This window comes from Xenopus tropicalis, chromosome 9 (assembly GCF_000004195.4).
Source record: "Xenopus tropicalis strain Nigerian chromosome 9, UCB_Xtro_10.0, whole genome shotgun sequence".
Classification (NCBI taxonomy): domain Eukaryota; kingdom Metazoa; phylum Chordata; class Amphibia; order Anura; family Pipidae; genus Xenopus; species Xenopus tropicalis.
Genome location: NC_030685.2, coordinates 53,905,876 through 53,923,139, shown reverse-complemented (window position 1 = coordinate 53,923,139; position 17,264 = coordinate 53,905,876). Strand labels below are relative to the sequence as shown.

General features: G+C 39.8%; 1 protein-coding gene across 1 annotated transcript; it reads left to right on the top strand.

Annotated features, from left to right (window-relative positions):
* The first annotated feature begins 696 nt into the window (after positions 1-696).
* LOC105948557 (caspase-8-like) lies at positions 697-10,334 on the top strand. Its single transcript, XM_012971426.2, has 5 exons — positions 697-807; positions 4,318-4,637; positions 5,567-5,651; positions 6,762-6,903; positions 9,250-10,334. Coding segments are annotated over exons 2-5 (534 nt in total). The 5' UTR covers positions 697-807; positions 4,318-4,332; the 3' UTR covers positions 9,252-10,334.
* Positions 10,335-17,264: the final 6,930 nt, after the last annotated feature.

Here is a 17,264-nt window from a genome sequence, read left to right as displayed (position 1 = left end):
CCTCCCATTCGTGATCTTTTTCACAGCCCACTCTGATCCACCAGGCTCAGATACCACTTAAAAGTTGCCAAATAAGTGGATCTTTCCTCTGATATGGCCATCTAAGGTGGCCGATATCAGGCTAATCTGATTGTTTGGCCCTAGGAATTACAATGACAGAAATATGAGCCATTGGAGCGAGGACCACTTTAATGAGGTGATGCTGTACTTAATCCGATTGAAAAACCAAATCTGCCCAACTGACATCTGGTTGATTTATTTTCTGCCAGTTATTGGTTGGGTAGGCCCATCAGAGGGCTCCATACACAAGTAAATAATGCCGAATTTTTCTAAAGGGCAGCTTAAATCTGAGCGCGGATGGCCATTTTTAGACTAGCCAATGGCAAATACAAATTTGTTGTTGGCACATTCTATACTTGCAGAGATTTCTACACTCCTAATTATTATGGTAGATTCTGGACTACTTGCCTTATGGAATTTACAACGGCAATCATGTTAAACTGACCCTTGGGTGAAATGCTCTGACAAACAGAATTAATAGGCAAAGTAAGTTTTTGTCAGTTTCACCCTCCTTTCAAGTGTGCCCCTAAATTACATTCCGCGCATAGTTAAAGTTCATGGTGCAGAGCAGCTGTGGCCCTTCAGAGGTAATGGCTAATTAGACAGACACTTATGATTTTGTAGGTGTTACTATAGGTTAGCCCGAGGGCAGCAGTACATTGTAACAGGAAGTAGTTCTAACACGGAAGCAGTTATAGTAAGAACGAGAATTCACTTTACACTGTTACCTCTGGAGAAGCTGTGCAAGTAAGTGAACTACATATAACCAATTTAAGCCAGACATCTTTTTTATGTTTCTTTTGCTTTAGTAAACAAGTCACTATTGTAATATTTCCAGCTTCTTTTAATACAGTGGTTGGCTAGGCAGCTTTTTTGCTTCCTTCATTACACGGTTCTCAGAAACCTAACAGGAAATAAACTGTGCCTTTAGGATCTGTTTATTGCACTCTCCTACATTTCTGCCTCACCTTAACCCACTAGAAACTTTAATGTTTATATTTAGCTTATGTAGCAACCCACAACACAAAAATGTGGCATATACTGTATATATATATATATATATATATAATGTATGTATATATATATATATATATATATATATATATATATATATATATATATATATATATATATATATACTCTGTACAGCAGGGGGGAGCTGGGAATGCAGGAAGCCAGGGGACCCCATCTGTAGGGATTATGTAATTCAGGCAGCTGCATTTTTGGGGCTGCTGCACCTGCGCCCCCCCACCCACTCCGCACTTATCTCTTCCACTTTGTAGTGGGTTCTGGGGGGGCTCTCTGCACTAGAGGAGACGAATTTCCATTTAAAACAGGAATTCATCTCTTAAAGTTATGAGAGGCTGCTTTTTGCTGCCCCTGGTAACTAGCTGCTCTCAGCCGCCTGAGGCAAGGTGAGAACGACAGGAGCGGCCCTGAATTCTAGACCTGTCCAACAAGCAGCACCTCTAGCTGTTGTTGGACTACAGCTCCCAGCATCCTGTAGAAAGCCTTTAACTGCTGGATGCTGGGTGTTGACCTTTAAAGGGGACATATTGTGTAGAGACCAAGAATGTATCAGTGCATAATTCTCTCTTAAAAAAGGAGAGTAAAAAGTTGTGTTTGAGGCTGATTAATTGAATATTTCTCCAAAAACCCTACTAGTCCTGCCCATCTGTTCCACTTCCTGCTGCCTCATTCCCAGGCTGTGCAGGGGAGCCGGCAGCACTCAGCCCCCTGCCTGTATGATAGGAACCAATCAGCAGCTAGGCTGACCTGACGGGGAACTGAAGCCTTTTCTTTGTTTGTGTGACTGCAGAGCTGTGATAGGCTATACCCCTCCTACCGTGCTTAAAACAAGCCCACCCCTCGTTAGAAACACATACAGGGACAGTAGCTCATAGAAAGTGGGCTTTAAAGAAGGGGCCGCTTTTATAGACTATAAATAAAGACTATATACAGTATTATCCATTAACATCAGCTGAAGGGCTCAAAAAAAAAAAATCATCCTGGCAGGTTAATTCTCATGTCATGACTGGTCCTTTTGATGACCACGTTACATATCTAGAAAACCTGGACAGATACGAACTTTAAATATAAAAAAATGATTTTCACTTTATGGTGTTACCGGTCCTTTTAATTGTTTTCTGTAGTATTTTATTTTGAAGCATGGAAAAAGAGAATTGTTTTTCTTACTGTATATATGTACACACATTTTAAGGCCAGTTCACACGCGACATTGTGGTGCACACAAACATTTTTGTAATAAAACAAAAATGTTTGCCTTTATTCTGACTTGAGCGCACTATTTTTAAAAATGTGCACACAAGTTTAAAATGTGTACACCAAAGATTGTTTTTTCACACATAGCTGAGAAAGGGCTTATGGTAAGAACCCAAGGAACGGTTCAGTCAGATGCAATAGACTACCGCTCCGAAATGGCTTTCCACCAGCAACAATAGGAGTCACATGTGGAAATCCCTTCGCATCGCTTCATTTTCTGAAGTCGCACAAAGTTGCCTGCAGAAGGAAACTTTGCACGACTTCGGATTACTAAAGTGATGCAAAGGGCTTTCTTATCATTGCCAGTAGAAAGCCATTTTGGGGTGGTTAGTTGCCCATGATAGCAAAGTTCTATCTATTGAACCTCTCTGTGGGTTCTTAAAATTATAGGGAACATTACCCCATACATTTATATATTATAGAGATTGCAGTAATAACAAGGACAGGGCAATAACCACGGTAAAGGTCAACTTGTAAGGGACCCATAGTGACCCCAGATTCTAATCTTGAATTCTCTTTTCATTAAAAAAATACACTGGCCAGGTTACTATTCTAAAGGCATGGTAGTGCTATCTTACCTGTTAAGCTATCAAAAGGATAATTAGCCCAAACACATGGCAAAAGTAACACTAAACTGGGTTAAAAACAAGAAGGTGAATGTCCTGCAATGGGCCAGTCAATACAACTGAGAATCTGGGGCACTATTTAAAAACTGAGGCAGGGGCGTAACTACAGAGGAAGCAGACCATGCAGTTGCAGGTGGACCCGGGAGTTTTGGGACCCAGTAAGGCCCTAATTCATGAGCAATTTCAATATATCTTGATAGAACAGATCAACTTACTAATGTATTGGGGCCCTAAATTGAATTTGCTGTGGGGCCCAGTAACATCTAGTAATGCCACTGAACTAAGGTGCAGAAGTGCCACGTTGATATTCTACAAAAAGTTTACCTGGAAGAATATGCAAACAGTGTCCAAAAGGTGGTTCTATAAAATGTTATCAGGATTAATTAGTTGTGCAAAAGCCTTATTTAATTGAAAAAAATAACTTTACGTTTGATTGTTTTGCATATGGTGATACTTTCTAAAAAACAAAAATCTGCCTTCCTTTTCCTGTTATTAACATAATGATCACTAACTGTGTCAGTTAAGTACAGGTATGGGATCCCTTATCCGGAAACCCATTATTCAGAAAGCTCCGAATTACAGGAAGCCCATCTACCATAGACTCCATTATAAGCAAATAATTCTGTTTTTTAAAATATATATAATTAATCCTTATTGGAGGCAAAACAATCCTATTGGGTTAATTCAATATTTAAATTATTTTTAGCAGACTTAAGTTATAGAGATCTATCTATCTAATATCCCCAACAGAGAGGAACTCAGCATTAGCAAATAATAGTAAGAAGTCATACTCAACCTGCCTTCTCTGCACTGTTTACCAAGCCTCTTCTTGGACCAAGGCAGGAGGTAGGTGAATCTCTGGAGTAGACAGTACTCGCCTAAATCATGATAATGCAACACTGTAGGGATTTGCCAAGGCAAAATACATTTTACAACCACAATAAGGTCTTTTCAAGTGCACAAATTTAATTTTATAGCCACAAAACAAAGTTTGTTCACGTAAAATTCTGCATCCAAATAAATCATTTTGTAGTCAGGAAATACATTTTGTTAGCAAAAATGAATTCTGCAAATATTTATAGTTCATTTGAGAATAAATTTCCCTTTAAGGAGGTAACTGGAACCCTGGCACTGGTGCTGTTGCCCAGGGGGGTAAATGCGGTGTTACAGTATAATCAGATATTTATATAATCAGATTGCTTAATTATGTAAAAGGATGTAAACATAGGTGACATTTATCATAAACCTGTAGATATAAGACGTATAAAAATTGTTCATTTATAAAACGTTTTCTGCAGCAAAGCTGGTTACATTTATGAGGTTACTTATCCCACTTCTTTCTCCAAAGAGTCAGGTCTAAATAATGAATGGTAATATACAGGAAGTGCTTCTTGACATCAGTGAGAACATAACGACAGAGGAAAAAGATGCCATGATCTTTCTGTGTGAAGGGAAAATTACAGCACATGATACAGAGAACATCAGTTATGCAAGGCAGCTATTCCACTGTCTACACAAGAGAGGACACATTACTCAGGAGGACCTGTCACTTTTGAAAGAGCTGCTGTACAGAATTAGAAGAATAGACCTACTCACCAATAAACTGAAAACAACAAAGGAGCAAATGGAAAGAGACCTAAAACAACGTGCACATATCTCTTTATACAGGTGAGCTGTGAATACAACATATTCTAAAGGTCCAGTAAGACTAGGAAATTAAATTGCGTTAAAGGACATGTCAACCCCAAAAATAATTTTTTGCCTAATAAAAGAAAACATAATTCTAAGGAACTTTCCCATATGAATTTATTAAAAGTTTTCAGAGCCTTAAAAGTTATTTGTAAATGTAATTGCTATAGAAAGCAGCATTTGTTAAACTCCTGGCTGTTACTATTTAAACAATGTTGCAAAGGTCAGTCTCCTCCAGCAAGGCAGGTCTGTCAGTCTGCTGGCTTGTGTCACATTGTTTCAAGAGTCAGAGCCACCAGGGCAGAGAATAGATAGGGACAGGCAAACACTGCTTTTAATAGCAGTTATATATACAAATAACTCAAAAAAACATTACAAATATGTAATGAATGTATATTGCAAAGTTGCTTAGAATTTAGTTTTCTTTTATTATGCAAAAAAAAAATATTCTGGGTTAACTTGTCCTTTAAATGCATTTCTACATTTAACATGATCTTTAAAATGTCATATTGATAAAAGCTCACAATAATACAATAATGGAGAGGCAGGAATAGGCAGAGACAAAGTTTCTCCCTAACCATGCACTCACGCGCGCACATAAATCTATCACCCTGTGCATTTAGTTTTTAAAAAATAAATATTTGTGCACATGGGAGACTAAGAGGAACACTGGGCAGCACTGAGTGAAAAATATAAACATGGCTTCTCCCAACCCCACCAGCTAAGGACTGTGTTCAACCCAACCATTGAAACAAATGAATATGTACATGTACTAATGGTTTAAACAGTTTATACAAGTTGTGCCGATATATGATGAAACCCGTGTTAAAATCTACTTTAAAAATGACACCCAAGTGCAGTACCATATACCGGTATGCTATTTTTAGACTGTACCTTTTATCTCGTAGAGTGCAGCTTTATAACATTTCATTGGAACTGTCAACAAAACAAATTGAGGATCTGAAGTTCTTGCTGAAATTGAATAGAAATATTGTAAGTATGGGCCAACTGCAAAAGTATCATAAAAATGGAAACCAGGTCCATAACATACGCTTAGACTTTCGGCAGTGATATTCTGAAAAAAATAGCAATTGCTTACAGCGGAGGGTTTAGACATGCATTCTGTGGCACCTGATGCTGAAAGAGTCAAGCGTGCACACCTCAAAGCCAGCCTGGGCTTGCAAATGGAATCAGCACTTGGGCTTAACGCATAGGTGGAGAGGACAGCCAGAAATAAACAAATCAGAAAGGTTAGCACTGCTGTGAAATTGATACAGAAGTGCTGTTTGCGCTCAGTTAACCAAAGACAGATAAATAGATGGGGTTGTTCAACCACTGCAATGCCAGACTAAATTGGGGGAGGGGGGCAACACCTAAGGAAGCACAGACATTAGAATGTTAACTAAACAGTATTGTGGAGCACATTATTAAAGTGTGCCATGTTTAATTTATTAATATAGAAACTTATTAGTAGACAATAGAGAAAAATTTAAACAACATCATTAGAATGAAACAGGATAACAGCACAAACTAAATGGACAGAGCAAAATGTACAATATAAATTAAGTTTTTATTCCCCAGCAAGGACTAAACATAGCACAGCTTCAATTTCCCTGTTAAACCCCATTAAGCTTCAGATGTAACAAAAAACATAGATTTTTTTTCATGAGAAAAACAATAGGCAAAATGTATATTTAACACAAGCCTTAATTATTGCACTCATGTTGTACAAGGGGGTATACTGCCCCTTTAAGCTTAGTCCCACCATTCAAACTGCTCTTTGATAGAGAGCTAAGTTCATAAGAGGACTCTGCTCTAAAGGATTTATTTATTACTATATTAGTATCTTTAATATTAGCATAAATCATCAACAATATTCCAACCTTTATCACATCATTTTAGAGACTAATTGTATTTACTAGTATAAAACATCATTACTGGTCTTCATTCAGTGAGTGGTTACTAGCACACAGTGTTAATGATACTGCTATCCCTACTCAGTGATTGATTTCGCTTTCAGCAGTTAAGCTGTTCAGTGCCTTTCTAGCTTTTCTCCAAAGCTGTTTTCTAGAGACAATTTTCTCCTTTTTTTTTGCCTTGCAGTCAATGTTAGAAATACTTTTAAAAATGGAAAGAGAGGGAAGCTTGAGCCAAACCAGTCTTGGGAAACTAAAAGATCTTTTAACACATTTAAATCGTTTGGACCTAGTGAAGAAAATAGAAGCAGTCGAAAAAAATCACAAATGTAAGTACAAATGACAACTGGGTATGAAAATGTATTTGGATAGAGGGTACAGTACAGAACTTTCCTCCTATTAATGATGGTATATGAGTGGGAGAAGTCATACTGTAGTAGACATCTTAGTAGAATGCTTGAAAATTTCTATAGGTAACCAATGCTAACGATTAATATAAATAAAACATTATGGGGCTTGTGTAATAAAAGGCACTATGTTTGACCAGCAGCATAACCCATAGCAACCAATCAGCAGGTAGAATTTACTGGTCACCTGTTTAAAAGCAAACATCTTATTGGTTGCTATGGGTTACTGCTCGTAGGAAAACTTAGAGCCTTTTATTACATATGAGGGTAAGTTCCACTTCCTATATATTAGAGACTGTTGCTTACTCCCTGTTTGCTAGGCACACCAGATACAATGCAAAATATCCTAATACAGCAGCATATCCTAATGTATCAATTTAACATAAGCTTACTAGTACAGAGATACTGACATCAGAAATGTAATCTTTCTATCATAACATTGTCTTTGCATGCTATATTTAATTTTGCCTTAATAGTATTTGCCAGGTGCTTTTAAATTATTTGAACCCTTAAGTTCCTCTTCGAGGGGACTGTCATATTTGTGGTAGTCCATTAGCATTAGAAGCTATAACTGAAAAGGACAGTCAGGTTTAGGAATTTCAAGTAACAATTACTTGCAAAAGCAAACCTACCATTAAAATATGATCAACAGGATCTATAGGTAACTTTTTATGCATATTAATATTTTGAAGCGTAGAGTTTTAGTGTCAGTATCACTTTAAAGTATAAACAAGTCTGTTGGCAACAAACAGGTAGAAATAATTTGAATATTGAGACCTCTGTGGATAAGAATATCTGGGTGCAAGCAACATAGGGCCAAACTTAGGGGCAGGCAGAAGGGGCACATGCCTAGGTGTAATGGTGGGGAGGCAATTGGCATGTAGCTCTGTTGCCTAGCTCACTACTATGGGCCCTTGTTCCCCTACAACCTGCTTGTTGTTAAACTCCAACCCCGTTGTCAGCACGTGCATGTGCTCATTCGCGGCTTTTTCCGTGCAGTTAAGGGTGGGGGGGTTGGGGTGGCTGGCCATGAACCTGGTAAATAAGTGATTGTATATTTATTAAGATATGAATAAGATGACAAATCATAGTGAGTTTTAGCCTCCCTTCATCAGGTATACATAATTGTGTTATGAACAGACATGTGGTTGCATAATACATAGTAAGATATATTATGATGGTATTATTCTTTGTCTGTGCAGAACAGGCTGTTTCTTGCACGAAAAATTTGCTCATATCCATTTTCAGATAAGAAGGGAGGCGCTGTCCTAGGATTTGAACCTAGTTTTGACCCACAGTGCTCCATCTGTACGTAAACAAATAGGGCAAAGCTCAACAAGAGGTCAGCACCTCATGACTGTGTAGGCAAAGCAACAACACCTATGATAGTATTCAGATATTAGCCACAGGTATAGCAGGTATTGCAGGCCTGTGTTGCCTAAAAGAGTACTAGCCGATAAAAGCCTACAAAAAGTACTCACATATAGAACCCAATTTAATCATAATGTAAAACAAAATGCTTAAGCTGGCCAAACACAGCCAAATCCACTTGTTAGGCTCAGTCACTAAACAAGTGGATGTAGGACTGATTCGAACACACATGCTTATATAAGATATTAGTAATAATATTTTTAAGGGCAACAACAGCCCAGTATGAAGAATTACTATTTTAGTACCCACTATGGCACCAATGCCACTGTGGCAGCAGCCCTGTGCCATATCGCATATTATGCCCTGTCTGCCAATACTTAATATGGCCATACATGGGCTGTCTGGAAGTACCACGTTAGCAGCTTATTAACCGTGAGACAGAATGTAGAGGGAAAACAATAATGGACCAAGTACAGAGCCTTTCAGTACCCCAACATTAAGTGGAACTGGAGATGAGGTTTTGTTAGAATAACAGAAGGATCAGTCAGAAAGCTAATAAGAAAGCCAGGATGCAGTCTGATTATGGATACCAAGCAAATGCAGAATTTGCATCAGGAGGGAGTGGTCAACAGTATCAAAGGCATCAGATACTGTAAGTCAAGGAGGATTAGGATAGAGAAGTGACCTTTGCCTTTAGAAACCTAACTCTGCACAATGCAGTCTTAGGAGAGTGTGCAGGCCATAAACAAGATTGCAGTGAGTCCTACAGATTATGGATGTTAGGAAAGTTAGTAATATGGGAGAACACAATATGTCTTTGGTGGTACACCCCTTTAGGGTATATCTTGTACTCTTTGTGGTTTACATTATGTCTCTTATATTTCTTGTCACTTGTAGAAAAGGGTCCAGGAGACAGCTGAAAATGCCACAGTCGCTGGCACAAGGGCCACAACCTGATACACATCAAATATCAGTTGATTCACTGAGAAGACCACACATGAGCCAGAACTTATCAAAGGACCTTTTTATACTTTGTAATCTCTCATATGGAGCCTCTTCTTCAGTAACACAGTGATCATGAGAGGAGCTGCAGGGGTTTTGACTATGCCCTTAGACCTGAGTGGACCTGCTGGAACAAATGTTTCAACACAGTAGTGTAAAAGGAATGTTGTCTACATGTAAATAGATGGGTGTATTAAAGAAGTAAAAAGGTCATTGAGAGACACAATAAGGGTGTTGGGAGGGTGACACTGCATCAAACTTTGCACTTAGGATGTTGCCTTATTGCAGTGTCCTTTTGCTTTTCTACAAATGATTTGCAACCTCAGATTTGGTGCATTGGTACAATAAAACCAGCTTTGATGTAAGGCTCTACTCTAAACAGTTCCAGTATTCGTATAATATATACAATATGTTCAGTTTTCTTTGTATAATATAATTTTGTGATGTATGTTCTGTATTTCTATGATGTCAAGTGGCGTAAGCCTGGGTACAGAATGTTGCTAATGACTGCACTCTAACCACTTTATTGCCAAACATGCTTTTAATGCTGTATTAAATACTCATCATTGATGTTTTAGGCCATTATTAATGATGCTTTACTGTAATTATTATTATCTTATTGATTTTCTTTTAGTTTAGAGAAAAATGTTCAGTTACAGGTTATTTTGCACAAAAGCCTGTCTTTATCTGTTTATTTGTATTTATTATTATGAAAGTGGTTTTCCCCTGCACAAATGAGACTAATCAGTGCTTCATTGTTTACTTTTTTTTGCACCTTACATCAGTATAGAATATTCTGGCTACTGTACCCTAAAATGTTCTGTGCTGGTATAGTAGTATCTCTCTGTGCAGGCTTAAGGGGTTCTTCCTTATATACTGTATAATGCTTTGCTTGGTGGATTCCTTTATCAGCTGACTGGCCAAAGAAGCACTTTTTGAGTACAGTGGTCAGGCAGTAAATATAAAATCTCCCAAACCCACTGACCATGTTACTTTGTGTGTGATTATAATACAATAGCAGGGCCATGAGTGTGGATAAAGATTGTTTTAGTGAGACAGTCTGAGACAGAGGCAGCTCTTTAAGGAAATCCTACAACAGGCAATGTAAAAGTTTTAAAAAAAAAAGTAGATCTTTATTTCAAACAGCTGTAGGACACAACATAACCCCACGTTTCAAGCACACAGGCCCTTCTTCACTGGCTGTACAGGGTCAATAAAAGCTGCTAACTCAGTCCTTCTGGCTGCTTATTGGCCCATTTAAGGTGGCAGCTAATGGACTTAAGGTTTAATTTTGCTGACAGATCTAGGACTGCACTGGTGCTTTGATGTGGTCCTTGTCCCCACTGCCTGCCTAAAATTATGATCCAGTCATTGGACTTAGTGCTAAACAATCTGATCACCCCACCTCAGGGTGGGCATATCCCCTCATTTGGTGACCTCGCCATGAGTATAGCCAGCTTTGCTCTTGCGGTTCTTTCCCCAACTGCAGCAAGTGAAAGCTATGGCAATAAAATTGCCTCTATCATAGATAGAGGACTTCAGTGTACTTTTCTCTTTCTTTAATACATTCTCTTGTCTCTTCCTCTATTTCCTTATTTACCTTCTGAACAGCAAAATGGTTGCTAAAAACAAATGCTGGGCTTTGTGTACCATTTGTTGACACAGAGCTAGGTGCAAAATTAAGCACAAGTCGAATTTACCAAAGGACCAGATATTTTGTTTCTTGTACCTATTTCCAATGCACCTATTAGTTTGATTGAAGCAAAGGTGCAATGGCCAGCCCTCTCTGTCAAACAAGTTCTGAAATGTAACAGTAGTGAAGCTATATGAGCTATACTTGTCAAACTAAAAGTAACATATGCCCTGCCAAATGTGGTCACATAACTCCACCCTTTTTCCTGCCCCTCTTACTATTGACAACATCACTTTGTCTCTCTACACCAGTGTTTTTCAACCTTTTTTGGGCAAAGGCACACTTGTTTCATGAAAAAAATCACGAGGCACACCACCATTAGAAAATGTTAAAAAATTTAACTCTGTGCCCAGCAGCAGTGCCCAGGTTACACTGGTGCCCAGCAGCAGTGCCCCCCTAGTACATTGGTGCCAAGAGCAGTGCCCCCCTAGTACATTGGTGCCCAGCAGCAGTGCCCCCCTAGTACATTGGTGCCCAGCAGCAGTGCCCCCCTAGTACATTGGTGCCCAGCAGCAGTGCCCCCCAGTACATTGGTGCCAAGAGCCAGCCCCCCTAGTACATTGGTGCCCAGCAGCAGTGCCCCCATAAGTCAGTGTGCCCCGTGGCCCCCCCCTAATACATTGGTGCCCAGCAGCATTTTACTTCTGCTCTTCGGCGCCTTCAGCAGCATCTTCCCCTCACGCGCGCCGCCTCTGCACTTCTGCCTACACGCGACTGCACACAGGCCCTTTTATAACGTTGCGCCCCGTGCGTACTGACGTCACCCGTACACACGGGGCGCAACCAATGACAGGGCCCGGATTTTATTAAAGGTTTTGAAAGTAAAAATTGCGGCCCTGCCTACGGCACACCAGGCAACATCTCGTGGTTGAAAAACGCTGCTCTACACCTTCCCTTTATACAATCTCTTTTGTACTTCATAACCCAAACCTCTGTACCTTTTGGATCAGAGGAGATTTTAGCAGGGGATAGACCACGATTGATAATGCCATAATAGCTGTTTTGTACAAAAAAGACTACACATCTTTCTTCCATCTGTATTGAAATGAAGTTGAGTGTGCTCACTGGCATAACTAGGAATCACTGAGGCCCATAGCAAAATCATTTTAGCGTCTGACCTAATCTTTGGAAACAAATTTTCATAAACACAGACTGAAACTGCTTATTAGGCAGTGCCTGGTGGCAGGGTCCAACTGGCCTGTTGGTGCTTAATTTGGAATTCCTGTCTTGCATAATAACCTGGTGTACTGACAAACTTTTTGCTGGTGTAAAAAAAAAAAGAATTGTGACTAGCGATGAGCGAATCTGTCCTGTTTCACTTCAAAACGGGGAACAATTTGCGAAATGTGGCTACATGATTTTTTTAAGCACGCAACTTTTTTTCATGCGACTGCGACTTTTCTGATGTGACCGCAACTCACAGCCTGCCCATTCACCACCAAACCCCACTCACAATAAAGTTTTCCTCCAGTTGTGCCCTAGAAAGCCTGTGCTGTCTAACCTTAGTATTGGCACTGTAGACGATCATATTAAACTAGACAGCACCAAGGAAAAAAGCAAGTTTTCTGGTTTAAAACAGGACAAGCGACATCCACTAGTTAAGACATTTAAAGGAGAAAGAAAGGTAAAAACTAAGTAAGCTTTATCAGAAAGGTCTATATAAATACAGCCATAAGCACTCACAGAAATGCAGCACTGAGTTCTCTGTCAAAAGATTTCTTGTGTCTGTAATTCTTGTGCCAGAGACACGCAGTTCTCTCTTCTCTCCTCTCTCCTGCTCCCTTCCCTTCAGGGAAGCTGACTCATAGTCTAGCTAACTGAGAATGAGAATGTTCACTTGGTCCCGGTGTCTGTGCAGGAGGCATTATGGGAACTTTCTTTACACAGCTCAGCGTTTTTTCTTCCTGTTTGGCTTCTGATCATCTGAACAGGAAAAATATGGGGAGACTTACAGGAGAAGGAAAGGCTAAGTCACTTGGGGGTGCCAAAATGTTAGGCACCCCCAAGTGACTTAGATCGCTCACCTCATACCCCGGGCTGGTGCCCCTGTACGGAGAGAACAGCACCAGCCCGGGGTAGCTGCGAGCGCTTCCTCCTTCCTTTTCGCATGCGCCGGCCGACGGATTTCGCCGGCAGAAGAGAAAGGAAGGAGGAAGCGCTTCCTACAGGTACCCCGGGTTGGTGCTTTTTTCTCCTAACAGGGGCACCAGCCCAGGGTACAAGGTAAGCGATCTAAGTCACTTGGGGGTGCCTAACATTTTGGCACCCCCAAGTGACTTAGCCTTTCCTTCCCCTTTAAGGGCACTATTGACACAACTGAAGGTATGCCTGCAGCTTGAGATTAACTCTTTATTAGCCTTTCCTTCTCCTTTAAAGACATTTCAAGTGTATAGAGAAACAAACAGTCACCCAGCCATCTAAAGAGTAATAAACTGTTTTTGCCATTTTACAGCAGCCTCTCTGGAATTTGCCGGAATCCACAGTGCAGGCCTGGCCATCCATTCCAGCATGGCAATTTGCTCTCTGTTGTGGAAAGAAATATAAATGATCTTGTAGCCTTGTACAGCAGCTCTCCATTTGCAGCCTTCTTTTGACACTTACTAATGACTGCTAATTCAGGAATCCTCTGCTTCCCATCAATGTACCCTCCTAATACCAAGCTCATTACTTCATAACATCTGCACATATTAAATTGTAGCCTTTCCAAACTGCTACCATCCCCCACCCTTTATCCTTCCTGACACACGGCAGTCTAAAACTGCTAACTCAAGCATTTTATTTGCCGTAGGTTTCCCTACTAGGACCCAAGGCTTTTGTGCCACACCCTGTCACAGATGATCTTTCCCCTAGTTGTTAGTCAGACGATTAACCCATTCTGTGCGGCTGATTTCCTGCGTTCGGACTTAGAACGTATTTCTCTAGCATACAATCTATGGCGTTAAGATATGAATTATTAATGTAAATCACATAATATTCAGCAGTTTAGGCCTACATAATATATCAAACAAAATATACATTATAATTAATTTTGAACAACAAAAACTGCAGTGTAGACAGTGTAACACATATTATGCTCACTCAGTCCACACGTTTGAACTACATTTCCCATCATGCTTAGCGGTAACTCATAGTTAACAAACATTTTTAAATACATTATTGTTTTCTGTCATAATATTATAATCATAATATTATTTACTTTATTATTTAATATTATAATAAAAGTAATATATATATATATATACATACAAACAACAAACGGATCGGCACTCACGACTAACAAAGGATCCATCGCCTGGGTGCAGTCCAAAAAAGTAGCATAGATATCCAAGGCATGTAGAACCGCTTCACACAGGACTTATATTTAACAAAAGAATTTATTTCAGGCAAATAACAAAGACTGACGTTTCGGCTGGAAGACCAGCCTTTCTCAAAGTAACAAGCAGCGTTGTGAGAACAAACCTAAATACAGAATATGGCGGGATAAGTCCTGTGTGAAGCGGTTCTACATGCCTTGGATATATATATATCTGTTAAACTGGTTCAGAGTGCGGACACACAGCTTGACTTGCTGTTTTCACAACACTTCTGCAACAGGTAAATTAAACTCTGAGCATGCAACAAACAGCATGGACTCTTGGCCTTTGGACAAACAGAATACTTCCTCTTCTAAACATATTTTTTACCTCTACCTCTTCCAAATATACTTTCCTGCAAGAAACTTTATTAGTCACATACAAACATAATAAAAAAGATCATAGCACGAAATACAGCCACACATTTGAATTAACTATAAATCTATTCCTATACTTCTTTATGCATGTATTTAAATATGAGAGCTATAATATTGTTGCACAGCTGTGAAAACTACTCTAACACATATAAGACATGCAAAGATGCTGCCTTAAACATTCTTCATCATGATAATCATTAATATGGATTCAACAATTAATATCACCAGTGGTTGGCCATAGGGTTGCAGCACGTCTGGTTTTGACCCGAATAGCCTGGTTTTCAGAACTGCCTGCCCATTTTTCCAAATTAGGAAAACCGGGCAGGACTTTTTTTTGATTGCTAGTCATGGTAGTCCCTTGTTTAAAATAGATTAGGTGCAAAAAGAGGCTGGTCTACTACTACCATGTACAGAACATTAATTACTTTACTCATGTTCAGTCTGCTTGTTTTAATTTTGTGAATTCACCTGTTCCTCAGGAGTGCAGCAGAGCAATAATCTGCGGGCCTTTTCTTTTTTTTTTCAAAGGTTTTTATTTATGCATTTGTAACATAAAACAACATTAAACATTATGACATTGGTTCTACAAACGTATTCTGTTCATGTCAGGATATATACAGTACATTGACTTATATAATCAGTAACAACCTACTCAAGGTTATGTTAAGGCTTCCGTCGCAGAGGGTGGAGTGGACTCTGGGGTTCTCAGTGGTATTCGGATTCCCTGGGACAAGATTATGTGATGCTATTCCATAGCCTCGACCCATCCTCCCCATACTTTGTCATACTTTTGGGGGCAGCGGGCCTTTTCTACTGATGAAATGGACCCATGATGTACTACGAGTGTGAAATGCACCATCCACTTATCCAATTTCACTTCAGTCAGGAAAAAGCCAAGACAAATTTCCAAAGACAGAGAGGATCTCAAGAGAATACTGCAAAGGGCAATACTATCTTTGAGAAAGAAATATGGCTCCATCCACCTGTGTGTAGATTATCAAGAGCACTCCTGCAACCTGATTTGTATACTTTACCTCAAAGTGAAATACTTTTAATACTATAATAGACTATATACCCCTTGGGATTCTATCTGCTCGTTAGAATACCCCAAGTAAGGGTGTAACTACAGAAGAAGCAGACCCTGCTGGAGGACCCAAGAGTATAGAGAGACCAGTAATTCTCTAACTAATGAGCAATTTCAATGTAACCTGGAAGAACTGGTCAACATAGCAATGTTTTGGGGCCCTAGATAGAATATGTAATGGTGTCCAGTAATATTGTGTTATGCCATTAGCCCCAAGATATTGTTGGAGCCACCACTAACGTTTTCTATACTTTCCAGAGACACATGAAAGAGGTCTTACAGGACCTATTGCCTTGAGAGAGCCTAGTGTATTGGAACAATGGTATTGTGTTTAGAGCTACACCGCTGACAGAAACCAGTCAAAGAAGAATCCCTGGAGCTGAAAACTAAACATGGCCATACACCTTCAGATCCACTCGCTTGGCGGATTCCCAACCTACGGGTGGGCGATATCGGGAGAATCCAGGCTAATTCGGTTGTTTATAACGACGGGTATAGGCAAAGTCGGTTCCGACTACATTTTTTAACCTGCCCGATCGATATCTGGCTGATTTTGGTCAGGCAGGCCCGTCGTTAGTGCCCCTACATGGGCCGATTAGCTGCCAAATCAGTGTAAGGGACCGATATTGACAGCTAGAATCGGCCCGTGTATGGCCACCTTAACATAGGATCTGCCTTATAGAAACCACAAACAAATACACAAAAACAACACAGCCACAATAGATAAGGTAGACAAATTTCAGAGAGCTACGTGATGGATGAAATACATCAGAATGCATCACATATGGCATATATATGTACACTGCAGGTGGTTTGCTAATCAGTCAAACAAATGTTGCTCATTATTTGTATCTGTGGCATAGCTGTGCTTTGCACCTTGCGCCAGTAGGCCCGAGGCAGTCCTGTATTACCGCCTGACTATGGCAGGCAGTAAGGATATGGCCTTCTTGCACTATGTATCTGCTGTCACTTTCTAATTTATGTATGAATGGCACTTAAGTTATGTGGTGGGGTAGTGGTTGCCTCTGTGTCCCCCCCGACTTGAAAATGGGAAGGTCCTTGCACTTTAGACCTGCATCTGAAGGAGCTCCTGGTGGGGCATGGTACAAGGTGTGAAAAACATGGAGGCTTGCATCTGTGTTTTACATTTTGCACCCTGTCCGGCCATTTGCAAATTATCCCTTACATGTCCTGTTTGCTGAAAGTTGGCTAATCGGACTTTGGTGCTTATAAACTTTCCGAATTAATTTAAAATGGATACTTTCAATAAAAATACTAAAAAGCAAAAATTTCAGGGATCCACAAAATAAGACCTTAATTCAGTTTTCAGAAGCTCTTTTATACACTGCTGTTTCCATGTAAAAGTTATAAAGCTGAAGAAAACTTGTAACCAAACTGACAAA

Excerpts from the sequence above, each read along its gene's own strand:
- LOC105948557 (XM_012971426.2), top strand. The coding sequence starts at position 4,333 with ATGAATGGTAATATACAGGAAGTGCTTCTTGACATCAGTGAGAACATA. Across the intron at positions 4,638-5,566 it reads GCACATATCTCTTTATACAG|AGTGCAGCTTTATAACATTT; the intron begins GTGAGCTGTGAA and ends TTTATCTCGTAG. Across the intron at positions 5,652-6,761 it reads TGAAATTGAATAGAAATATT|TCAATGTTAGAAATACTTTT; the intron begins GTAAGTATGGGC and ends TTTGCCTTGCAG.